Source organism: Tripterygium wilfordii, chromosome 2 (assembly GCF_013401445.1).
Source record: "Tripterygium wilfordii isolate XIE 37 chromosome 2, ASM1340144v1, whole genome shotgun sequence".
Classification (NCBI taxonomy): domain Eukaryota; kingdom Viridiplantae; phylum Streptophyta; class Magnoliopsida; order Celastrales; family Celastraceae; genus Tripterygium; species Tripterygium wilfordii.
In genome coordinates this window covers 11748374-11772912 of record NC_052233.1, presented here as the reverse complement: position 1 = coordinate 11772912, position 24539 = coordinate 11748374, and the positions used below count along the sequence as shown (strand labels likewise).

Here is a 24539-nt window from a genome sequence, read left to right as displayed (position 1 = left end):
AGAAAAAAATGTTGTACACTTGAATGATTAACCTCCATTATCATAAGAACACTCCATCTGATCTACTTTTCCTACACTACTTTCTAAAGAGAAAAATAAGGTCATGCTGATGCTGGGTCTTATATCCAAGGTTAGATTCTTTGATTCTTTCTTCCCTACATAGACCAAAAGGAATCTGCCAATCACACCACACCGCCCTTCTTCAATAAAGAAAAGGAGAAAATCATTTCCTTTCCTTTTTTTTTCCTCCAAAGAAACCAGTTGGGTTTTCCCTTTCAATCACCAAAAAAGAAAAGAAAGAGGAAAAAAAACAAACCACACACTTTTCCTTTTTTTCTGAGACTCCAATCTCAAAATTGAAGTCTGTTTTTAATCTCTCTCTGTTTTTGCTGCATCAGAGATTCTCCCACCCCATTCAAGTCAAAGAAGAAAGGGAAAAAAAGTGATAAAAATTAAAAAAGAAAAGTTAGTAGAGAGAGAAAGGAAGAGTCACAGCTCATGAGCATATATTCCCTTCCACTCATGTTTCCAGATATGGAGTGAGAACGTACATACAAACAACATCAACTCCTCTAAATTTTTTTATAAAGACCATCACCATCTGTCACATATTGAACCGTACCCTAAGAAAAAGAAGATCAAATACTACTGCACATTTATGTTTCACCCTTCCTCTTCCAAATTTGTCTACCAAATATGCAGACTCAAAAAATGAACTTGGTAATGTCTACTGATGCAAAGCCTAGGCTCAAGTGGACTCCAGAGCTTCACCAAAAATTTGTTGAAGCGGTGAACCAGCTCGGTGGCGCAGACAGTTGAGGATAAACCTTCAATATCTTCTACTCGAATTCATCGACTGAATTTGGAATTCACAATGTAAGTGTTTTGTGTTTGTATTTTATGCAGAAGCAACACCAAAGGGTCTGATGAGAGTGATGGGGATTCATGGACTTACTTTGTACCACTTGAAGAGCCATTTGCAGAAAGATAGACTGGTAAAAAGTCAACCATCAGAAACAAGTATTAACACTAACCACGAAGGTGACTTCAGTGAAACAGATCGAGTGAACATTCATTTTCCCATTCATGGCTTTGTGGGAGATTTTCATAAATATCATTTTGTTTATTGCAGATTTCAGAGATATACAGAATATTGATACCCATTTGAGAGGAAATGTCGACGATGGAACTCAGAGTCAGATTAATGAGTAATCGTTAGAAATAGATCCTATTTATATATCTGATGAAATCATGAAACTAATTGAATCGATATGAAACAAGATCATCTACTTACTGAGTTTTGTTTATCAGAAGCTTGCAGATTGCTCAGGTTCTGCAACTACAAATGGGAGTGCAGAGAAAACTTCACGAACGGATTGAGGTCGGATTGAGGAACTATGACTAGCATTTGAATTCCTATACGTTGATCAAATAATAAAGAACAATGTAAAACAACTTTAATTTCAGGTACAGAGACGTTTGCAGCTGAGAATTGAAGCTCAAGGGAAGTACTTACAATCAGTATTGAAGAAAGCACGGGAAATGCTCTTCGGGTATGGTTCTTCGACTATCAGTTTGGGTCTTGTGAAAGCTGAACTCTCTCATTTAGTGTCAGTGGTAAATTCCAGATGTCCAAGTCCTTCAGTCTCAGAATTAACAGAAACAGGAGGTTCAATGCCGAAACAAGTAGAGAGGAAACAAATGAGAGGCACAGTATGTTCTGTTGAAAGCTCCTTGACATCATCTGAGAGCTCTGGGAGAAAGGAAGAAAAGCAACCAAAGAATGATAGCGGAGAGACCCTTAAGCCTACTATGACTTCTACTGAACATCCACTAATGGATATCTACCTGGAAGGAGAAGAAACAAGCAATCAATACAATGAAAGGAAGAGAAAAGTAAGCACCATTTCTGGTGGTATTTGTGTTGAACAACCACTTGCTAAAAGCCCACATTTGAATCACTCTGGTGTTTTCCACACAATTGACCTAAATAGCTGATATCAGAATGATAATGAATCAGGTTCAAAAGCAATATACCTAAACTGCCAGGGTATTGAACAGCTTAATGGACACTATTAGAGTTTTGGAGATGTTTATAATGGGTGGTTTTAGTAATACATTGTATCAAGCAAGCATATTACTTGGAGCTAATCCTGTCTGTATAAACTATGTATATTTGTTTGTTCATATATATGGATTGTCAAGGTTATTTCAAAGAGCCTGCACAGCTAGATATGATCGCCTTTCTCTCTTCCCCTTCCTAAACGATGTAATTTCTCACTCCGTTCTCTCATCGCCTGTTTCCCATAATTTGATGTAATTGCTTCCAACTCTTCTCTCACTCACTGAATTGGTCCAAATTCAGGGTATGAATGTTACACAAATTTACAGAAAAGTGTGTACATGAATTTGTAATATAATTCATTAAAAAAATTGAACCCAAAAGCAATATCTTCGTGTACATATCATTAAAAAAAAAAAAAAGTGAGGGAAAAAATTCTTACAAAAATCATAGGGTTTTTTTGAAAAATAACCCTCGTTTATAAACATTTTTCAAATCTAACCCATCTTTTTAAAACACTTAAATATAACCCTTTTGACAAAGGAAAAGACAAAATTACCCATTGCACAGTTCAAAATCCTAAAAGTCAACAGTTACCGTCTCGAATTGCGTAAAACCCGTCCTTTCATCTTCTTCTTCGTTTATTCACACACGAGCATAAAAAATTCTCTCACATCTGTATCTTCTTCCTTCAACTTCTTCGTTCTTCCGAGAATATTATTTGTTGGAATTTCTTCTGGTTTTTTACGAACGAACAACAACAACAACAAACGCGACTCTAAGGTTAGTTTCATTTCATGGATTTACGGTGTTTGAATATTCGTTCATATGTATGAGATTTTTGGAAGAGGTTAGAGAAACAGTACAGTCATGCGTGTAACATATATGTTATAGGGTGTTGGGTTTCGTTGGTAAAGGCTGCATGTTCGTTGTTATCAGTTTTGCAGTACACGTAGAAAGTTGTTGTACTGTTCATGAAAGTTTGTACCTTTTTCGTTGATAACTGCTTTTATTTAGGTTGACAACTGTATTACTTTTTGGTTGATAACTGTATTAATTTTTGGTTGATAACTGTATTACTTTTTGGTTGATAACTGTATTACTTTTAGGTTGATAACTTTATTACTTTTTCGTTGGGAACTGTATGACTTTTTCGTTGATAAATACATATATATTTAGTTGATAACTATTTTGGTTTTGTGTTTATGTTTGATAAACTTATTTTCCACCTTTCATATACATGCAGATTTGACATAAAATGACATACAAGATTCCCATCAACGAGAGATTTGGTGCCAAGGTTCTTTCTTTTTCAAAGTTACATGAAACAATAAGCGATATTAGGAGTAAGCTGAGCGAAGATCAACTGACTTTGTTTAGGGGAACCTGTTTTGGTACTTTCTTACAACTGAAAAACATTAAATGGGCTCCACATATTGTACACCAACTCCTCCTTCGGCAAGTACAATCAAAAGAGGATGAAAAGAAAGGGAAGTTGGTGTTTTTGATTGGTGGAAGAGAAACTAGTTTTTCAATAAGGGAATTTAACCTCATAACTGGATTGAGGTGTCATTCCCTACCAGACATCTCATTATATTTGAAAGAGATGGAGAAGTCTGGTGAACCTAGGGTGGGCTTGCAGAATAAGTATTTCAATGAAAGCTATCATATTTCATGCCAAGAGTTACGAAGGACTTTTATGCAGTGCCAAGATCCAGAAGATGTATATAAGTTGGCACTTGTATATTTTGTTGAGTATGTACTCTTAGGTAGAGATGTGAAGCTGTTGATTGATGTTGATTTCTTGAATCTGGTTGATTATGTTGATGAGTTCAACAAGTACCCATGGGGGACTTTGTCCTACAAGAAGACAATACAGTCCCTAACTAATTGTCTTGTTGGAAGGTCCGACAAATTTAAGGTCAAGCAGAATGATTTTGAATGGTACAATCTATTGGGCTTTCCTTGGGCTTTCCAACTATGGGTATACGAGGTTATTCCAAGTATTGTAGCAACTTTTGCAGACTGTGTTGATCTGAATTTGTTGCCTAGAATGTTGAAATGGTCATCAACTAAGGCACCAAAGTCCAAGACTGTCAACGATATATTGGAGGCGGATGAGGTAATTATATTTTTCTGGTTTATAATGAAAATGTGAAGTTTGATGATTTACAATTTAGATGTTTTATTTGTTATTGAGAATTTTACGTTGGTATTGTATATATTTACGTTGATATTGTATATATTTACGTTGGTATTGTATTTTTTTACGTTGATATTGTATATATTTACATTGGTATTGTATTTTTTTACGTTGATATTGTATATATTTACGTTGGTATTATATATATTTACGTTGGTATTGTATAATTTTACGTTGGTATTGTATATATTTACGTTGGTATTGTATATATTTAAGTTGGTATTTTATTTATTTACGTTGGTATTGTATATATTTACGTTGGTATTTTATTTATTTACGTTGATAATATAATTTAGATGTTTTATATTATATTATTGTTTCATCTTCAGGTTACAGTCTTTGAAATGGTCAACACACACTCAGAAAGTGAGCAAGACTATACATTTAATTGTGAAGGGAATGTAGGTGTCTTGTTAAAGAAGGCAAAGAAAGCCAAGCAACCCATTCAGAACCCTGGAGCTGACTCTGATGTCAGTTCAGTTAAAAAGTCAGATGATACATTTGAGATGGGATTGCTTGTGAGTTCGTTGATCAGGGGATTGGTCAAGGATACTCTTGCTGCATTAGAAAATAAACTGGATGAGAAGATAAATGATATCTCGGTGAAACTCAGTTCTATTGAGCACGAGATTGTGAGCCTAAAATCTGCTCAGAAGTTGAGCAAAAAAGAAGAAGAAGAAAAGAAAATTGCACATGATAAAGTTGAGCAAAAGGAAGAAAAGGTGGGGATTAAGAGGAAGATTGTGAAGATGAGGGCGATAAAAAAGGGGAAGCATGTAAAGAAAAATACTCTGAGAAGGAGCTCAAGTTTAATGCCGAAGGCAGCCAAAGAAATATCAGAGTTACAAGAGTTGGAGAAGAAGAAAAAAGTGGGTTTGGAAGAGCTGATTTCCAGGAGAAAGAAGGCTTCAATGAAGAAGAAGCCTTCTTTAAATGATGATAAAGATGAAGTTGAAGCTCAGCAGGTGGAAATTGGGCACCTGGAGAAGGGTGATATAACATCCATCGAGGGGGACGAGAACTTGGCAACTGAATCCAAAGAAGTTTTTGATAAAGTTATTAGCGATATTATTGAAAAGGTGGATCAGTTGCCAACTGAAACAACCGATGATGATGATGATGCAGATAGATTTTATGTTGCCCCCCATGTCGATGAGATTGTTGATGATGATGATCGTCATCTTGATAATCCTTCTGTAGCAATTGAGAAGGGTCACAATGTTGATATCAAGGTTGATGATAAAGTTGATAATTACCAGTTCGAAGTTGATAACAGTGAACTTAAGGTTGATAACCTTACGTTTATGGTTGACAACACGGTTGCAACGACTTCAGATAAGGTTGATACCAATGAATTTATGGTTGGTATCTCTGAAGTTCAGGTTGATCAACCTGATGAACTGGTTGATGCCTCAGTCGAAGAAATGGTTGATGGGAGTAGTTCAATTGCTAATGAGGAGGATGATACTGATGCGAATAAATTAGGTTTGTTGGCAAAGCTTGCAACAGAAGTTCAACAGTATCAGAGCAAAAGATTGAAGAAGAGGGGTCCGTACCAAGTGTCACCATATACTGACCCTTCCAAGAAGAAGAGAAAGATCCTCCCAGAGTTCAATCCTATTTCAGAGTTTCCTAACGAATGGGAAGTTGAAATTGATGAATTCTTTAAGAATCTCATCAATCATGATAAGACAATTGATCTAAAAATAATTGATGCAAAAAAGGATTGGTTTGATACAATCATCGACCAAAGCAAGTGGCTACTAGACACGGTACGCACTTATAACTCTTAATTTGTATATTACGTTTTCTGTTAATGATATAGAAATTTATAAATTAGTTATTATGTTAATGAAAGTTTTTAAATTATGTTTATAACTGAATTACTTTTACGTTGACTACTGCTTTTATTTAGGTTGATATATGCATATAGATTTGGTTGATATATGCATATAGATTTGGTTGATAACTGTATTTGTTTTGGTGTTTATGGTTGATAAACTTACTTTATTTCTTATAATGATATAAATATGTTCTGCAGCATCTTGACGTTGCATTCGAGTTCATTCGTAAAAGAATGTCTGAGAATACTGATATTTTTAGACAAAAATGTGCGATTATGGATACACCTTTTCATGTAAGTATTTTAATTCTCGTTGATTTTATCTATGTTTAGGTTGACATTTATATTACACTCTTCGTTTATAATATACACTTTTTCGTTGATAACATAAATATTTTTTCGTTGATATTTCAATATAATTTTTTTTCCAGACATATCTCAACATCCGTTACAAATTGCACGAAGAGAACAATGAGCCTTCACATTGGGACCGTGATGATCTTCTACTGCATTTTGTTGACGGATCTAAGGAAAATATGGTCTCTTGGTTCAATTTGGATAGGGTTTATTTCCCAATTAATATAACTGCTGATCATTGGGCTGCTGGTGTGATAGACCTTCAAGAAAAGAGGATCATTTGTTATGATTCACTTATCAAGCATACCAGACAGGAGACATTTAGTAATGAAATGAAATCCATTGCAACATTGATCCCCAAGATGCTGAAGCGGGCCAACGTCATCGACGATGAATCTCCATGGACCATAGAGCGTCAACTTGAAGTTCCTCAACAACAAAATGGGTAAGGTTTTATATTCCTATAATAAATATTATTCTAATAAATAATTGACCTAATTTCGCTTGCTTTTTCGTTCAGTTCGGACTGCGGCATGTTCTGTATAAAATTCATAGAGATTCTCTCAGCCGATAAGGACGTGACCATTTTGAAACCTGAGGACATGAGATTTATTAGGAAAAAATTTGCAGTCGAGACATGGAAAATGTGCACGATGAGAATGTAATTTCTATTTGATTAACATATTATGTTTATTTAATATATACAACTGTAATTATTTCATTTATATATATGATATTCTATATTTACCAACGAAGACAGTTTGAGTAATCAACGTTACAAGTAATAGTTATCAACGAAAAACTATGCACCATAACATAACTACCAACGGAAACAGTAAGACTTATCAACGTTACCAATAATAGTTATCAACGAAAAACTATGCACCATAACATAACTACCAACGGAAACAGTAAGACTTATCAACGTTACCAATAATAGTTATCAACGAAAAACTATGCACCATAACATAACTACCAACGGAAACAATAAGACTTATCAACGTTACGAATAATAGTTATCAACGAAAAACTATGCACCATAACATAACTACCAACGGAAACAGTAAGACTTATCAACGTTACAAGTAATAGTTATCAACGAAACATGAGATTATAACTCATTGTGCTGACGTGCTAGGGTGTAAACAAATGGGCTCGCTACAAGTTTGACGGTTGTGACCATCTTGTTTGCAACGACTGCATTTTCTTTTTTGTATTTGCTCACCGGATGATGGAATTCGACGTTTCTTTGGTCGTCCACTTTTTCTCCTGGTTTCTGGAGGTAAGACAACCGTCAATTCCTCAGTTAGAACATTAGCGTCTGTGTTCAAGATAGGGTTGATTGGTTCTGCGTATGCCAGCAGCAGCATATCAGTACGATAATATTGCGAACACAATGAAATTATTGGTAATTTTCTAACTCTACATGCTGCAAAGGCGTGGACGCAAGGTATATGGTCAATATCAAAAACTCTGCAGGAGCAAGTCTTGCTGGCCAAATCCACTTGTCCTCCATCATCACCATCTTTAACAAGAAAAGTATTTATACTAATAGGCTCCACAGTCATGACCCTAGCCCTGAAAAATTTCAAAATTTTAATTATCAACGATAAAATTGTAATAGTCAACGAGAAAATAATAGTTATCAACGAAACTTTAGTCAACGAAAAACACAAAATTCTCAACGAAATATATAAATCATCAACCAAAATCATCAAAGTTATCAACGATACATTTTATCAACTACAACAACAAAATTCTAAACGAAATATTTAAATCATCAACGAAAATTCTCGAAGTTTTATCAACCAAAATAACTAAATTCTAAACGAAATAAACAAATCATCAACGAAATTTCTCAAGGTTATCAACGAGAATTAAATTACTTTAAATACCTATTCCTTCTTTCTTCTGCAACTTTATCGTAATAGTCAGTCAGTTCACCTTTCATTTCAAGAGCTATTGATCGTCTCTCATGAAACCATCGTTGTAATAAAGATTGCAGATGATCCATCAACTTCGTAATAGGTAAGGTTCGAGCATCCCTCAATATTCCATTTAAGCATTCAGCTATATTTGTTGTCATGATGTTATACCGTTGTCCAGGAAAATAAGCCCTAGACCATTTCTCAAAACCAGCTTCACTTAAATACTTGAAAACATTACCTGCATCGAATCTGAGTATTTGATTCATGATATGGTGAAACTCCACCTTATTGTATGACTTTGCTGCCTTGTAGAATAGAGGGATGACGGAATCACTAAACTTTTTGGACTTCAAATTCTGACCAAGGTGATACATACAAGCACCATGTATGGCCTCTGGAAAAACTCTCCGGATACTTTTTTCAATACTTGCATTCCTGTCCGATATAAAAACAAGTGAATCCATGCTTCCAATAGCTCCATTCAATTTTTCAAAGAACCATGTCCACGCATCATCATTTTCTGAATCCCCTACTCCAAAAGCCAAAGGATAAACCTGGTTGTTTCCATCCAAACATGTGGCAACAAATAATGTTCCAAGATACTTACCTTTCAAATGAGTTCCATCAACACAAATTACAGGTCTTATACAAGTACGAAAACCTCTTAATGATGGTCCAATGGCCATGAAACAGTATTTGAATCGATTGATAGAATCCAACTCAATATGTGTAACCGTTCCTGGATTGTTTGATTCCAATTGTGCAAAAAAAGAGGGAAGTTCAGCAAAAGATTGTTCTGGCGTACCATGTAATGAATGTAGGGCACTTTCTCTAGCCCTCCAAGCTTTCCCATAAGTGATTGAAACTCCATGCACTCTCTGAAAATCCTTGACAATGTCATTTGGTCTATAAATGCAACTAACCCCCTCATATTTAGACTTAATGCATTCCCCCACAACCCAACCTGTTGCTTGACGAGCTTCATGAAATTCAAAACAAGAAGAAGACAAATGTTCGTCACGATATACCTTTATGACGAAAAAACAAGTGTCATCAACTCTCGTTGCTCGAAGCCACCACTTGCATTCACTTACTTTGCATCGAACAACAAAAAGAGTTTTTGTCGATTTTGCCACTTTGAATTCGAAGTGCAAATGAAGCGCATGCATGCATAACTTTTTAAACAAGCTCTTCTTGTCTGGAAATATTTCTCCGACTTTCAAAACAGCATATGAATCATCATGTACAACAGGTGAGATCATATTACCACAGCTTTGTGACGCACCAATTGAATTAGAACCGGCAAATCCAGCATTACCCTCAGAAGAAAAATTTTCCTGGGCAGTTGTATGATCATTGGCGTTAACTTCTGATATATTTATCTGAGGTTCGTTACGATCATCAATGTTCCGGCTGAATCCAACTATGTCAGGTTCTTCAAACAATTCTGTATCTGCAATATCATATCGATCATCATTTAACTCAAAATTTACCTCAGTATCATCATCATATACCTCTCTATCAGTGTTTGAAATGCATAGAGATGTCCCAGGTATGTTCTTGTCGCTGTTGCATCATACAAAAAAATGAACATCCCTGTCACCTTCAATCTCAACAGGTTCAGTTGGACCATGGACATTGAAAATATACTTCAATTGGATGTTATGTGTCCGACGATCGATATTCGTCAATTCGTACACCATATCCAATAATTGGTTGTAGGAAATGTCATTTGGAATGATCATGCCCTTACTCTTCCCACCCTTATATGCATAACTGAGACCAACCTTTTCCCAAGACCCACAATAACGAACCAATATGCTAACCTCTTCCATTTCTGAATCACAAAATAAGTGAGTATTCAACCAAAAAACTCAACGAAAAGTAACAGGGTTATCAACGAAACAGGCACAAATTATACACGTTTAGCAACGAAAATTTAAACAGTTATCAACGAAATAACTGCAATTGGTATGATATAAGAAAAGTAAAACAGTTATCAACTAAAAAAGCTGTCGATATCAACGACAATACAGTCATTTAGCAACGAGATTACACACGTTTAGCAACCAAAATATACACGTTTAGCAACGAAAATACACAAGTTTAGCAACGAAAAATGTTTACTGGAGTTTTTATTACACTAACAGAATGGTGAAGTGTAAGTGTAAACTTTCTGCCATTTACGATTGGTCGAACATCTTCTGCGCTATACATCTAGCCATGGTTAAAGTTGTTGGGTGAGAAACCCACTTCATTGAAATCGTTATATTATCAACCATATAAATGTTTTATCAACGAAAAATTGTCTGAGTTAAACGAAAACTAACGAAGTAACCAACGAAAAATTTGTCTCACATCAACGAAAAATCATTTATCAACGAAATATTTGTACTGGTATATTAACTCATAAAATGCACTACACTAACCTTAGTTTGGTGCTATCTTCCTTCTCGACTTAAATGACAAGATGTTTTAGCACAAGATGTTGTATGGTAAAATGTAGACTCACTGAAGTAGGAGACGAAGGGTTGGACAAGTAGCGACCACGGTGAGCACTTATATGTTCTAGGGGAACGAATTCGGAGATTGCGTTGCCGACTTTAGGCTCGTTTGCGTCTTCGACGACGTCGCTATGGCAGTTTACCGAGCTTATACGTCCCGATACTTCAACCTTGAAGATTTGACTCAACCTTGAAGATTTGAGCTTTTGGCTTATCGATTTCACTAGATCTGTGACAAATTTCGAATGAAAGAGGTATACATGGGCGGTTTTACTGGGTTTGAAGGAGAGAGAGAGTGGTTTCGCAGAGGGAGAGGAGTGTTTTTGGGAGGGAAAATCATTTTTAGGGTTTAAGAGAGAGAGGTGGTGCATGAAAAGACGTGAAAGGATATGAATGTCTTTTCCTTTGGCAAAAGGGTTATATTTAAGTGTTTTGAAAAGAAGGGTTAGATTTGAAAAATGTTTATAAACGAGGGTTATTTTTCAAAAAAACCCAAAATCATAACCATCCAATTCATGGTATGGTCTTGGACTAGCAGCGTCATCACTTGAGGTAGTTTGATTTTCATCCAGTACTTCTACTACGATTGAAGGCGAAGGTAACCCAAATCTCCTCAACCCTCCTCCGCTCTCCCACTTCTTATTCTTATTCTTCTTCCCCATCTCTCTTCCTCTCCTCGACAGGCATCTGATACCTGCAAACAGGGCATGACCTATGAACTCTAAGCACCTGTATCAGATTATCTTCACAAATTCTTTAAAATACAGACAAAATGTCATTTTTCTCTATTTTACAGATTCCCTATCCAACCACCACTGTATCATATTACCTATCATATTTTCATTAAAATAATATTTATTTCTCTTTTCTTTATTTATTCTATACATATAAATTACTTCTATTTAAAATAATAAATTTATTACATTTTAAACAATATATTAATTAAAATAATAAATTAATGTTATTAAAAATTGGAGGAAAAAATTGAGGAGAGAAAGAGGAGAGAGAGGAAGGGATTGAGGAGAGAGAGAGGAGAGAGAAAGAAACGAGTGAGGAGAGAAAAAGAGGGGAGAGAGGAGAGAGAAAGAAAGGAGTGAGGAGAGAGAGAGGGATTGAGGAGATAGGTAGGGGTGTGCATCGGTCGGTCGGTTCGGTTATTGACATATTTTTAACCTAACCAAAATTTTTCGGTTAATTTCATCCATTTAACCGAACCAATATTTTTTAGAGGGTTAACCATCGGTTCGGTTAACCTAAAATTTCGGTTTGGATTTCGGTCGGTTCGGTTAATTCCAAATATTTTGGGTCAAAGTCATGTTACTAATTTAGCATATAATATCATTTATAATGTTAGAGTTTAGGATTTATAATTTTAGGGTTTAAATTTATAACTATATTATAGTTAATAGGGTTTAGGGTTTACATTCATAAGGTTTTATAGGGTTTAGGGTTCCCATGTAAAAACAAACAAAAAGTTTAAGGTTTTATAGTGTTAGAGTTTAGGGTTTATATTATTAGAGTGTAATTTTATAGGTTTAGTGTTTTATCGGTTAGGGTTTAAGTTTATAACATGACTATAGTTATATAGTTAATAAGGTTTAGGGTTTACATTCACAAGGTTTTATATGGTTTAGGGTTCCCATTTTAAAAAAATAAACGGTTTAATGTTTTATAGTGTTAGAGTTTGGGTTTTATATTATTAGAGTATAGTTTTATAGGTTTAGTGTTTTATTAGTTAGGGTTTAAGTTTATAATATGACTATAGTTATATAGTTAATAGGGTTTAGGGTTTACATTCATAAGGTTTTATAGGGTTTAGGGTTCCCATTCAAAAAAAAAAAGGTTTAAGGTTTTATATTGTTGGGACCTTTAACCTTAGAATTTAGGGTTTAATGGTTTTTATAGTATTTGTTTTGTCATATTATTAATTTCATTATCATATTTAATCTTGATAAATATAAATATATAATATATTGAAGGTGTTACATTACATGGTAAGTTACTAAGTTGGTACTTGGTAACATGAATTAATACTTATTAATTCATGTATATTATATTTATTTTGAATTTTTTATATAAGTATTAATAGATTTTTTTAGAAGAATATAAGTGTTAAATTATTAATATGTGGAAAATTAATAACATAATTATATATATTATATATTTATATAATATGTTATATTTTCGGTTCGGTTCGGTTAATTTGGTTAATTTTTTATGTTAACCGAACCATTAACCGAAAACCGAAATACTCGTAAACCTTTAATCGAACTGTCCGATTGGTTAACATTAACCGATAAATTCGGTTAACGGTCGGTCGGTTCGGTTCGGTTAATCGATTAAAACCGAATTATGCACAGCCCTAGAGATAGGAGGGAAAAAATGTGGAGAGAGTAGAGAGGAAAGAGTAAAATAATAAAAAATATTATTTTATGTTTAAGGAAGTGAATAGTGGTTCTCTAGATGTAGGGAATCGTTGTTTATATTTTGTAAAATAGGGAATTTTTAGATAATCTGATGCAAAGTTATATTTTGATAAATTCCCTATAATCTTTTCTCATTTTACAGACAAATCCATGATTAGATAATCTAATGTGGATGCTCTAAGACATTCTGAGTGAAACCTATGCTTACAAGGCATCTCTTTAACCACCAGCAGGCCCCCAGTTTTCCAAACAAATCACGCAATCACCATCCGCATCTTCAATTTGACTACCTACCACACTTGGCATCGTATATCGAACCCAATTATTGAAGCCCAAAGCCTTAACACACAACCCATTTAAGCCCATGTTCATTTAATTCATATTAGGCCCCAAGCCCAAAGTCATCTTGAGCGGAGCCCACAGTCAAATCAGCTTTAAAAAAAGAAATTAGGAAACATCTAGGTCATTCATACTGGAAGTATTCAATGGTGATTGGTTAGTACACTCTGATTGTCTTTCCTCTGTTGTTTGGGAATTTTGAAGGGTCTTTGGTAAGTCTACCGGGATTTGTTAATCTGCAGACCACCTGTTTGTTAAAATATCAGACAGAGGATTTCTCATGTTTTTCCTTTGGCAGTTCTGCTGTTAACGCAAGAAATATCTCCGTCATCATCCACATCTATTTGTTGGCTGCTCCATGCTTCGAACACTGGATTGTACGGCCCTTACAAGCATTCCTCCACAGTTTTACATGCCTGATATCTTTGGAGCCCAATTGAGACCATTAAAGTTGCCACTACTGCAGAGACAAAGTAAGTTTTACCAATTCACGTTTCTTGTACTATTGCTTTGTGGGTGGACTTTTAACGGCATCGATTTCTTGTAGTTACCTTGGTGAAGCCATTGGTGGTTGAAGCAAAAGCAAAGGCCAGAGCAAATACTCGAAAAGAAAGCGCAAAAACTCGAAACAGAAGGATCCGAAAGAAGGTAAAGGCACAGTTTTTTCCCCCCCATGAAGTCAGTTGTTGTATGCCTAGATCATAGAAATGTGATTTGTTGAATAGTATGACGGTACACCTGCGAAACCGAGGCTATCAGTCTTCTGTTCAGCTAAGCAGTTATATGCTACGCTGGTAGATGATGAGAGGAAGAGATGCATATTTAGTGGAAGCACTTCACAGGAGTCAATACGCGGGGATCCTCCATGTACCACCATTGTAAGTGCATTGATATTGATAGTGAATACTTGAATTTCTTTCACATGAATCATTCCAGTTCTTTTCTTTCTTATTTTTCAGGAAGCTGCTCGACGTCTTGGTGAAGAGGTTGTCATGACTTGTGAAGAATTGGATATTAATGAGATTTCGTCTTATGATCGCAATGGTTTTGCTCGTGGAGAAAGAATGCAAGCCTTTGAGATTGCAATTTCCGCGTATGGGTTCTTAGCACGCTAGATCCCAACTTCTTTGTAGTATCAATATTTCTTCTTGTTGAATATTCTGCAGTGCTATGTAGAGAAGTGTTGACATTTTATCAAAGATCCGTGTGAGCTATTGACTTGTTTGGCCGTGTTCAAGATTTATCTTGACGGGTAAGTGACTAGATAGGAGGTTAAAGACATGGTTTACTTGTTTTGCTCACAGAATCATGTCATTTTATGGTTTATCATTAGCACTGTTCACTCAGACTCCGCCGTTGGCCTATTAATTTCATTGATAAAGGCATCAAGCAACCAACTTAAAAACTGTTCTCGGATTGCACATCTCGGGCAGCTCTAACTGTTCTGGGTGTCCAGACACCTATGAGGGTGTCCAGACGGTGACAGCGAACACAACACACAATGTAAAAGGAGTTGCATATGAAATAGGGACGAGGATAAAAAAAAAACTAATGATCATATTAATGGCCCAGCAAAATAACTGAAGTGTTGAACAAAATTGATACATATACCTAATGCTAATCTATACAAGGCTCTCTCTCTCTCCCCCTAATGTGACAGGATCGTGTAAAGTCATCGAAAGCTTAGTGAAATCTATTGAGTTTACTATCAGTGTGATGCTTTATCATGCAAGTCCTCTGCTACTATTATACAATGGTAAATCATATTCCTAAAATGGTAATCGCTCTAATGATCTCCTTCAGACTCAATCTTGGTCAGTGGACTCCCTCATCAAGTATAGTCACCAAAAGGACCTCGACAATAAGCTATGTTCATCAGTCACCACAACACTTGGCACCTTTTCTCTCTTCCAGTTTTTGCCACAGACAAAGCATCTCTCTTGCACCTTGGTAGTGGGCAACTACGTACCCATCTTTGCAACCCAAATTATGGATCCGTTCTTCATTCTTGTATTGAACTTTCAAACCATCCTTCGCAATATCCGCAATCCAAATTCCCATTGCCACATCTTCCAGTTTAAACATCTGAAACATCAAGCATTTTTACTTCAGATGAAGACCAAGTGTTATTCTCGGGTCTGGACCCACAGCTCATTTTCCCACATACTGAAAGTAAAACTGTACAAAAACTAAGCACAAGTATCAATATACCTTAAGCCGACCCTCCCTGTGCATCTTGTAGACTGCCTTTGCTATGTCTTGGGATACCACATAGCCAGGACCATGTGCCCATGGTGGGTACTTCTCGTCACGCCATTCCTTCATTAGCACATACAATGAATAAGGAGACAGATAAAGGGGATGAACATTTTAATTTATTATTTTGAAGTTGAAAATTAACAAGGGTGATCATGCAAGTATACAAACATAGACACTTTGATATCCTAGCAATTTTAACATTTAATCAACCAGCCAATTAACAAGGGCCTATTATGCTGCCAAAGCACAGATGCACTTGTGGATGAAATTGAATCTATCATGTGTAACCATGAAAATGCTATTAATTGTGAATGAGTTGATGATGAACTATGGAAAAGACCACATATGCTAAGATGGTTCAAGATCAGCTTCTCTTTCAACCCCAACGTTCTCCCTCCTCTTGCAAGCGGGTGGTTTTGGGAATGCCACTTGGGCAAGCCAGCAAGGTAGTTTTAGTTTCCCAAATTTTCTTTTTCCCTCCTTTATTCAAATTCAAAATGTGCTCACTTGTAATTCTAAAAAAGGTCCATTGGCAATAAGGAGAATTGGAGGGTTTCAAATACAAGATCTCAATCCTGCTAAGATTTGCTATGAATATTTTGTTCCATTTTCCGTGTATCAGAAAAGGGTGAGGAGAAAATAGCAACATCCAGTATGATTAATTCAAGTTAGCAAATATAAAGGATATCGTATATATTTGTGAGCTTGCCAGAATGCGGAGAGAATTACCTCGGGACTAATATACCACTTGCTATCAGAGCTTCGATGAGGCCGTGAATCAGAGTTGATGAGTCCATAAAGCAAGCCATGACTCAATTTCACCCTTTCCAAAGAGGCCAGCACCTCATCTACACGAACAAATGAATCATCGTCCGTCTTCATGACAAATTTAGCTGACACAACCTCCGTCTGTTGAAGAGATGAGCTTAATGAGGCACATGAAGGATTCTCCTTGAAAGCAAAATAGAGTACTTTACCCCAAAGATGCAAATGCCTAAAGTTTTCCAAGTGATGAGGCTGTAGTAGTCCACGAAAGGCATCAGCTGTACGTCCCCATATGTCCGTGCTTCGTTCCAGAGTTCCTCATTCACTATTTGGTTTTTATGCTGCAATATACCTTAAAATAATGAGTTACTCCTCTGATAAGAGCCTTCCATAGACCACAGGAACTTGAAACCTTTTTGGGTTTTTGTTCATGCATCAAAGGAGTGCATACAGGATAAACAGCAAAAATGAAACTCGGAACAAAATGATGGTGATCAATTTAATTTTCTTTGGTCGAATTTTACTTTTGGTGATATAAAGCAAAAAAGAGGTTTTGACAACTTAATTGTAAAAACAACACAGAAAGGATTCACAAGCAAAGCTCACCAGACCAACAAAGAAGCGAACAGCGACAAGCCCTGTACGTACTGCAGGATACTGCATCCATGTTCTTCGCACAGCCATTCTGCGCTTGAAATTATTTGCTGTAGAGAATACCCCAAGGAAGAGCTCTAATGATGTTTTTGGAGAGAGTGGAGTGGATTTGAGTGCCTCTAAGTCAATTACATGCTCTGACTCCTCTGATGTTGGTAAACCACTAGCCAGGACAGAAATTAATTGCAAGTCCCCAGAAAGCCTAACTTCACTAACCAGCCATGGTTCCAATGTCTGATCAGAAAGAAAGCAAATAAATTTTCGGAAATTGACATATAAAGGGTAAGTTCCAAAGGCAAGAAGAGCAAATGCAGTTAAACATACTTCACGGTAAGCAAAAGATGTTATATGCTTTCCATCAACTGTCATTTGCATTCCCTCTGATCCCACTCTTAGTGTTGCAACAAATGGATACCCTTGCTTAAAAGGAAAATATCTCCTGCTTTTCAATCCTTCCTGCATCATTGAAGAGCGCCTTGCAACACCAGATTGCAGAGTACCATTTCTACCCACCATCTTGTTACATTGATCCAACTCGTCCACTGACACACAAAACTACATCAGAACATGAGATAAAGAAGCCAGCTGAATATGTTAGCCCTAAAAAGTTTTTGAATATCAAGCGTTACTATAACCTAAATCAGAGCTGAGGTAAGGATGACAATGGCCAGTTAACACGATAGAGACTGTAATATGCAGAGTATCTGGTCTAGCTAGTCCTGAGAGTATCAATGTATGACTTTGATGGGAAAATCCCCTTGTGTCAACACAAAATAAGAGTCGAGCATTGTGTGTAAACTACATAAGACTAGTGTCACTGAACTGAGTTTCGACCAGAATGATGGCATATCGTGTGAAGTTAACACAACATTTGCAAGCCCACGAACCACCAAGGGAAGTTATCACAATGTTTGTAAACCCAAGAACCAAGTACCCACCTGCTATGAATAAACACACGCAACATCATAGCCATGTGACAGTCCCTACTACAATGCCCTTCACAAAAGGTAGGCCACCAATCCCTAAATCCATCATTAAGGACTACCCCTGATTCACATGGCAGTACGTCATGTTGGCTCCACTACTATATGTCACCAGCCTACACTTCAACCAAGAAAGACCGACCTATTGCGTGAAAAAACAGTTATAAACCCAAGAATAACCCACTACAGGTCCCACTCTAACCTTGCAACAACTAATATCAATCGTGGTGAGTACATCCACCTTTCTTGTCCATGTTTGGAATACTAAACATACATAAATAAGCTAAAGAGAGAACCCTTCCTGATTGTTACAACCAGGAAAAAAAAAACCAAACACACTTCCTCTTGTGTAATCACAAAATCCAGTGACCAAAACAGTAAAATCTGTGTGGGTATAAAAAATAAAATAAAAAGAAGAAAAGAAAACAACACTGGAAATTATGCAGCAGTAAATAAAAAATGTCACTGTGTATCTACCTTTCTTACTCTTTTCGGGAACAGGGGACGGACAACGCTCCTCTTCACCCCAATCATGACCTACAGTCCATGTGTTTTGGACAATTACTGGGTCCTCGGTTATCTTATCACCATGGATCCTAACATTGTAATGCAAAATAATAGGGGGGTCAGGCTCCTCTGGAACTGACTCACCCGTTAAATCAATCCGAAAGTTGCCCAGAAGACCATTTGGAGTGCCAATGATTGTGATGGCAGAACCCTGAGTCAGGCCACAAGGAAACAGCAACCTATAACCACTACTATCAAGTTCTGAAGCATTCATTTTATTAAGAAAATGAGGACACTGTTTCTCTTTTGCTCTCCTATTTGAACTGTCATTCACAGAACCACGCTTTTCCTCTTCAAGTGAACCCATAAGGCTATTCCAAGCACTTCCAGCTTGCTTTATAGCCTCCATTCCATTAGGCAAAACCTGAGAGTGATTAATTAAGTTTTTCATAAGATTCCATGTCTGCAAAGACTGTCGTTCTTCATTTGAGACATTCCTTTGAGCAAAGAGCCTGAAGACCACAGTCGCGGTAGATACCACTTGAGAATCATTCCCTGGATTTTGAACTGCAGGAGGAACTGTAGACTGCACCCACTCAAGAGGATTACTGGAATTTTGAACTTCAGGAGGAACTGTAGCCTGCACCCACTCAAGAGGATTACTAGAATTGGCAAAGGGATTTGGCAGATAACCTTGTACCACAGGATTTTTCATGACTGCATATCTAAAGATGAGCAACATAAACAGGGACGCAATCACACAACCACCGAACCATTTCTTCATCCTGGTACTTAAACTTAGATCAAAAAATTTAGGCCTGATCTCCATATTGATTATACTTGAAAAGACCAATCTACTTCCAATAGATGAGTATCATGTGGATGATCTACCATGAAAACTAGTTCCACGATACAAGTCAACAAAAGGTGAGACGATGACATTGAAGGAAATAATGATAAGATGCTAAAATCTTTGGCAAAACAGAAACCAGACTCAGAGAAGCAGAAGTGTGAGAATAACTGGTCATAGCAGAAATAAAAGCTTCTGCATTTTGTAAGCTTATTCTGAAGGTTGACTAAGTTGATAGCCAACTTCAAAGTATGGTGTTATGCCCTGAAAAATAGACACGCAAATCCTGTGCATTCAGTGACAAACAGACCATAAAAAATCTTTAATATGGAGAGACTGCCGTATGGATAGAAAGTTCTTCTCAAAAAGTCCGCACAAAGCACCATAAACCTGTAGCAGAATACACTTTGTCAATCGAAAACCATGTACCAAGTACCAACAGCTAAATCAACTAAGACAAAAGCCTTAAGAATAAACCCCAAAATAGGAAATCAAGGCTTCCACGAAAGTACTTCAAAGTAAATGTCAATGGTAAACATTTCACCTAGACCCTTTTGATAGATTGGTTATTGTTGAGGGAGTAGTTATATATTCAATTCTTTAACGACTAAACCTTGTAAAATAAGCAAATATAATATCAAATGAAGAAGAAGTATCAAATACGCATATCCAACCATATTTTATGAGTAAACAACTCTGATCAACGAAAGACCCTGGTAAGTTGGTAACTATAATGGCCGGTTTGAGATGCAACTAAATGAAATTGAAATGTCATTTTCTAAAATTAAGAGGAAAAAACGCAGTCAATTACATGGAGTTCTCCGGTTGGTGATATGAATCACATCATCGCAAGGTCATCGTTGACAATGTCAACGAAGAAGACCCAGAAAAAATGTAAAAAAGAAAAAGAAAAAAAGAAACCCTCCCCTTCAAAAGAGGATGATACTAATGTGGCGGATAAAAAATGGCTAACGAAAATAATTTTCAAAATTTTTTGTCATCCCAAACTAAAAAGGGAAAAGAAAATCACAAACTTCCAGTTAAATTAAAGAAACTACTTTGGTTGCAGGTTTCAAATTTGAAGAGAGAAGATTCTTGGAATCCAAACAGCGAGCATGACTTGAAGCGAAATGCAACAGTCAAGCCTTAAGTAGCAGAGAAAATATAAAAATAGATCCCCACTCAAGAACTACATCCAAAGAAGCAGAAATAGAGGAAATGCAGAGAAGGAAAATTAACCAAAAACCCCACAACAGCTAACGAGTTTGACAAACACCAAAAATAGAAAGAATCGAAGAACAAAGTAGAAGTAATAATTTGTTGCGAGTAGAGTGAAGTTGAGAGCCAAACTTACCTTTTTAAAACCAAATCGAGAGAGGCTTTGATGCAATAAGAAACTCAGGAGATAGCCTGATCTCTCTCTATCTCTCTCTCTCTCTCTCACAAAGAAGAAAGACCTTCCCTCTCTAGTCAGTATTCAGCCTTCCTCCATGTGTATGTGTGTGTGTGTGCGCGCGCGTGTGAGTTTTTGTTTTTGTTTTTCCTCCAGAAGAGTCGGCTAAAGAGAGAGAAAGTTGAAGTGTCTGACAAGTATACCAAAATTTTGTTTGTTTAATCAATTACACCGATATTACTTAAGCAAGCTTTTAACGTCATTTCCAATTTTATTTATTTATCTATCTTTTCTCCCAAGTCCACGCGGATTGTGTTTGATTGCGAAGCCTGAACCCATTTTTGTTTTAAATGTTTCGATGATGAATTCCACAATGGGACCCACCAAGTCTTTTGTACTAAAATTGAAGGATTCAATCAATGTCATTTGCCTTCAATTCTCCTACAATGAGGCTGACTTGCCAGAAAGACCGAGAAATAAGGTATTGAGTAGGGATAGAATTTCTCATTTAACCAAGTTTCAACTTTGAACGCAAATTATATACGTCCGAGATTCGGGTACAGAAATAAAAAATTTTGTCAGATTAAATTATTCTTTAGTTTATTTGTCTGGATTTAAAATAATTCAGATTTGATTAATTAAGTACTTTCGAAATCTAATCCGAATTCGGATCCAAACATATAAATATTTCATAAACAAACGTTGTTTTCCCAATTCGAAAACAAATTTTTTTTTTCACCCCTAATTTTGAGTAGTCTATATTTAATGTATACACAAAAAGTAAATGATGCCGTACTCAATAGTTTAATTGTATTATTACCATATTGACCTCCATCTTTGAGATATTGTTGGGTTGGGCTTTTAGAGACGGCAATAACCTTACCTGACAGCTGCAACTGAGCAACCTTGAGAAGACACCACAGCTAACTTTTGTTTTCTTTTCGCAGCAAGTGTAATTGCAAGAGCAAGTAATGGAGAAATTCTTTGTTTGGGAACATAAATTTTGGCCAATGTTGACAGCGTTGGCTGCAAAACTGACATTACTTACTTTGTGCAAAGGGATAACGGATGGTAGGGAATTGATTCTTGAAGGAGATACCATGCTTTGAATGTCATCGATGCTATTAATATTTCCATTAGAGATAATGTTGAATACATGCATTGTCATTTGTCAAAGGTCTTGGTAAAATGTACGAGTTGGGCCAGCTCAACACATCTACAGGGTGGCTCGTTGGCCTTTGAGAGCTCAGGGCTGTCTAATACTTAGTTTGTGGGTCTGCCCTTGGCCCATAAATTAGGATTGGACAAATGAGAGCAATGCAATACTATGAAGTGAAACATGACCTGATGGATGGACCATACCTCACTTTAGAACTTGACAGTTGACATAATTAAATAACACGCAAGGCCTGCCCCAGATAGACAAACTTGAAAAATTAACCCAAGTTTCATGTACAAAACATGGATGATCTGTGCACAAATACGGTCAATTATTGAATAAAAAAAACACATTAAAACTGGGTTCATATAAAAGATTAGAACTTGGGGAACTGGACACTGGATTGGCATCTTCCCCTCGGTAGGATTGGGCATTCAATGAAATCAGATCCAGAAGTATCAACACACATATATATCTGGTAAAGTTGTGTGTTATGGGATTGGTCCACATTGCACTCTATCCCTGGAGTGTACTTTGTGCCTTCCTTTATAGCATCTACAATGCTGTCTAGCTCATAAAATCTGTCATCTGGTTTGATCCCTGTCACACACATTTTTAAATTTTAATTCACTATTACTGTTAAGATTCTAGCATTGAGGTAATGGAAAATTGGTGTTTATGATAGATAGATAGATAGATATACACCTGCATCCTTTAGAATCTGGAGGAGGTTTGCTGTCTCCTTGAGTTTAAGACCTGCTTGGAAGTAGTCATGCTGGTCAAGTTCAGATTCTGAGCACGTCCCATGTTTTTCCCATTCATGTGTCCAGAAATTCACCCCGTCGTTGCTCGGGCACGACAATGTTGGCCATGTTTTCTGCAAACTGCTGATAAGATCTGATATCTATTCCACCATATACAACCAACCAAATTTTCTTTCTCATTAATCACAATTTTTTTTAATTATAAACATTAAGAACATATTTTCTACCTTAGTTTCTATAAGTACCTGAGATTTATCGAATTCACTATCAGGATTACAGTTTGATGGGTAAGATCCATCCTTGTAATTAGGCCAAAGCCCATGAATTCCAAAATCTGCTGCAGGTTTTCCTGTCTTTGGATAGCAGCAGCTTTTCTTTGTGTCACAATATGATCCAGGCCACTAACACACATGTAAAACGAAAAAAACATGTCAACAATAAGGGAAAAAAACAAGTTCAAATAGTTGGTGATTAAACAGAAGTATTAGATCTAACTCACCTGTTGAACAAAGTAGAAGAAATCAAAATCCTGCGAAACACAGAGGATTGACAGATACTGTATCACCAAAAGCTTTATCAAGATTGAATACTTGGTGGGTTCCATCTCTTGTGTATTTTTAACAACTATGCTTGAATATGATGCTTCTTTTGGATTCAAGTTTTGAGAGATAATAGCAACGAAAGAAGTTGATATAGAGTTTATTTTATAGAACAAGTTGGAAGTTGACGATCTAATTAGAATATGCTCCTAATCTTTTTAACATTACATTCATTATAATGTGTTGACTTAGGACATGTTCCCAACAATTTCTCCTTTTCTTCACGCCATGTTCGATCCTTGAATTGCTCTATAAAACACACGTTTGTCCATGTCAGGAAACAACCAATGAGAATGAACAAACATGAGGAAGGAATTCCTATTTATTAACTTAAACATATATGGTTGTGTCCGTCATGCTATTGTGTGTGAAGTTGTACAAGTTGGTTTGAGCTGCCTGCCTATGCTTCTAGTTTTGGTTAATTTTGCTTTAAGTCTACCAGGGTAGTTGGATTTTCTATTGCTTGTGAACATTAGGTCGATTACACTTGCGTGCAAGCCAGAGAGGTCTAACGACGCAGACTCACTCTCATTATCGAACCCAAGGACGGTGAGTTGGTTAGGCAGGGGAACCATTTTCATGGCACTGCATATGTATGGAATTGGTTTTCACATTGTTATAGCTCGTCATCCAACAAGTGGTCCAAATCGGTCCAACATAGGTCCTTTTAACTTATTATTGAAATTCTCAACCCAAAGACCTTGAGGATATTGTCCACTGGGCACCAACTGTACAGATTTATTCTTCATGGGCTATCATTATTGGTTCTTATGTCCGCTTGTCCTACTGGACTATCATGTTGAAATTCCCAATGCAAACACATTGAAGATGTTATCCGCGCTAGGCCACGGATCCGCAAGATTTGTTCTTCATGTGCTGTCGTAAGCTTAGAAAACATGTTTTCAATGTGAGAGGATATGAACTTTGTTTATAAACCACTCGAC

The 24539-nt window shown here is 36.4% G+C and overlaps 4 protein-coding genes and 1 long non-coding RNA gene across 9 annotated transcripts; 2 read left to right on the top strand and 3 right to left on the bottom strand.

The window, feature by feature from the left end:
* Positions 1-447: 447 nt before the first annotated feature.
* On the top strand, positions 448-11629 carry LOC120011512 (myb family transcription factor PHL8-like). Of its 2 annotated transcripts, XM_038862651.1 has the most exons (7): positions 448-814; positions 907-1041; positions 1133-1208; positions 1312-1381; positions 1468-1553; positions 1629-1847; positions 11390-11629. In XM_038862651.1, exons 1-7 carry the CDS (start codon positions 697-699, stop codon positions 11430-11432), a joined length of 747 nt encoding a protein of 248 aa, XP_038718579.1. In that variant the 5' UTR covers positions 448-696; the 3' UTR covers positions 11433-11629. The 2 variants fall into 2 exon arrangements, with proteins under 2 accessions (XP_038718579.1, XP_038718569.1); XM_038862641.1 differs by having other exon boundaries at positions 451-814; positions 1468-1847.
* On the bottom strand, positions 808-1658 carry LOC120011526. The gene is made up of 3 exons (XR_005471042.1): positions 1517-1658; positions 1295-1416; positions 808-992 (listed from the first exon to the last, which is right to left on the bottom strand). It is a non-coding gene; the product is annotated as an uncharacterized LOC120011526 (long non-coding RNA).
* Positions 11630-13788: 2159 nt separating the features above from the next.
* On the top strand, positions 13789-14899 carry LOC120013342 (50S ribosomal protein L18). Its single transcript, XM_038865122.1, has 5 exons — positions 13789-13874; positions 13961-14135; positions 14210-14310; positions 14388-14540; positions 14622-14899. Exons 2-5 carry the CDS (start codon positions 14021-14023, stop codon positions 14775-14777), a joined length of 525 nt encoding a protein of 174 aa, XP_038721050.1. The 5' UTR covers positions 13789-13874; positions 13961-14020; the 3' UTR covers positions 14778-14899.
* Positions 14900-15199: 300 nt separating this feature from the next.
* Positions 15200-21243, bottom strand: LOC120013319 (beta-1,3-galactosyltransferase GALT1-like). 4 transcript variants are annotated; one of them, XM_038865115.1, is made up of 10 exons: positions 21035-21243; positions 20739-20869; positions 19991-20070; positions 18801-19470; positions 17665-17882; positions 17293-17574; positions 16899-17027; positions 16651-16830; positions 15874-15981; positions 15200-15747 (listed from the first exon to the last, which is right to left on the bottom strand). In XM_038865115.1, the coding sequence occupies exons 3-10, from the start codon at positions 19991-19993 to the stop codon at positions 15538-15540; spliced, it is 1800 nt and encodes a 599-aa protein (XP_038721043.1). In that variant the 5' UTR covers positions 19994-20070; positions 20739-20869; positions 21035-21243; the 3' UTR covers positions 15200-15537. The 4 variants fall into 4 exon arrangements, with proteins under 4 accessions (XP_038721043.1, XP_038721026.1, XP_038721033.1 ...); XM_038865098.1 differs by having other exon boundaries at positions 18801-20070; XM_038865105.1 differs by lacking the exon at positions 20739-20869.
* Positions 21244-22483: 1240 nt separating this feature from the next.
* Positions 22484-23780, bottom strand: LOC119980304 (ribonuclease 3-like). Its single transcript, XM_038822952.1, has 4 exons — positions 23496-23780; positions 23242-23397; positions 22938-23136; positions 22484-22832 (listed from the first exon to the last, which is right to left on the bottom strand). The coding sequence occupies exons 1-4, from the start codon at positions 23598-23600 to the stop codon at positions 22609-22611; spliced, it is 684 nt and encodes a 227-aa protein (XP_038678880.1). The 5' UTR covers positions 23601-23780; the 3' UTR covers positions 22484-22608.
* Positions 23781-24539: the final 759 nt, after the last annotated feature.

Excerpts from the sequence above, each read along its gene's own strand:
- LOC120011512 (XM_038862641.1), top strand. The coding sequence starts at position 697 with ATGCAGACTCAAAAAATGAACTTGGTAATGTCTACTGATGCAAAGCCT. Across the intron at positions 815-906 it reads CCAGCTCGGTGGCGCAGACA|AAGCAACACCAAAGGGTCTG; the intron begins GTTGAGGATAAA and ends TATTTTATGCAG. Across the intron at positions 1,209-1,311 it reads ACTCAGAGTCAGATTAATGA|AAGCTTGCAGATTGCTCAGG; the intron begins GTAATCGTTAGA and ends TTTGTTTATCAG.
- LOC119980304 (XM_038822952.1), bottom strand. The coding sequence starts at position 23,600 with ATGGAACCCACCAAGTATTCAATCTTGATAAAGCTTTTGGTGATACAG. Across the intron at positions 23,137-23,241 it reads GTGAATTCGATAAATCTCAG|ATATCAGATCTTATCAGCAG; the intron begins GTACTTATAGAA and ends ATGGTGGAATAG. Across the intron at positions 22,833-22,937 it reads CCAGATTCTAAAGGATGCAG|GGATCAAACCAGATGACAGA; the intron begins GTGTATATCTAT and ends TGTGTGTGACAG.
- LOC120013342 (XM_038865122.1), top strand. The coding sequence starts at position 14,021 with ATGCTTCGAACACTGGATTGTACGGCCCTTACAAGCATTCCTCCACAG. Across the intron at positions 14,136-14,209 it reads GCCACTACTGCAGAGACAAA|TTACCTTGGTGAAGCCATTG; the intron begins GTAAGTTTTACC and ends GATTTCTTGTAG. Across the intron at positions 14,311-14,387 it reads ACAGAAGGATCCGAAAGAAG|TATGACGGTACACCTGCGAA; the intron begins GTAAAGGCACAG and ends TTTGTTGAATAG.
- LOC120013319 (XM_038865098.1), bottom strand. The coding sequence starts at position 19,659 with ATGGAGATCAGGCCTAAATTTTTTGATCTAAGTTTAAGTACCAGGATG. Across the intron at positions 17,883-18,800 it reads TCCCGAAAAGAGTAAGAAAG|TGGACGAGTTGGATCAATGT; the intron begins GTAGATACACAG and ends TTTGTGTGTCAG. Across the intron at positions 15,982-16,650 it reads AGTGGTATATTAGTCCCGAG|GAATGGCGTGACGAGAAGTA; the intron begins GTAATTCTCTCC and ends GTGCTAATGAAG.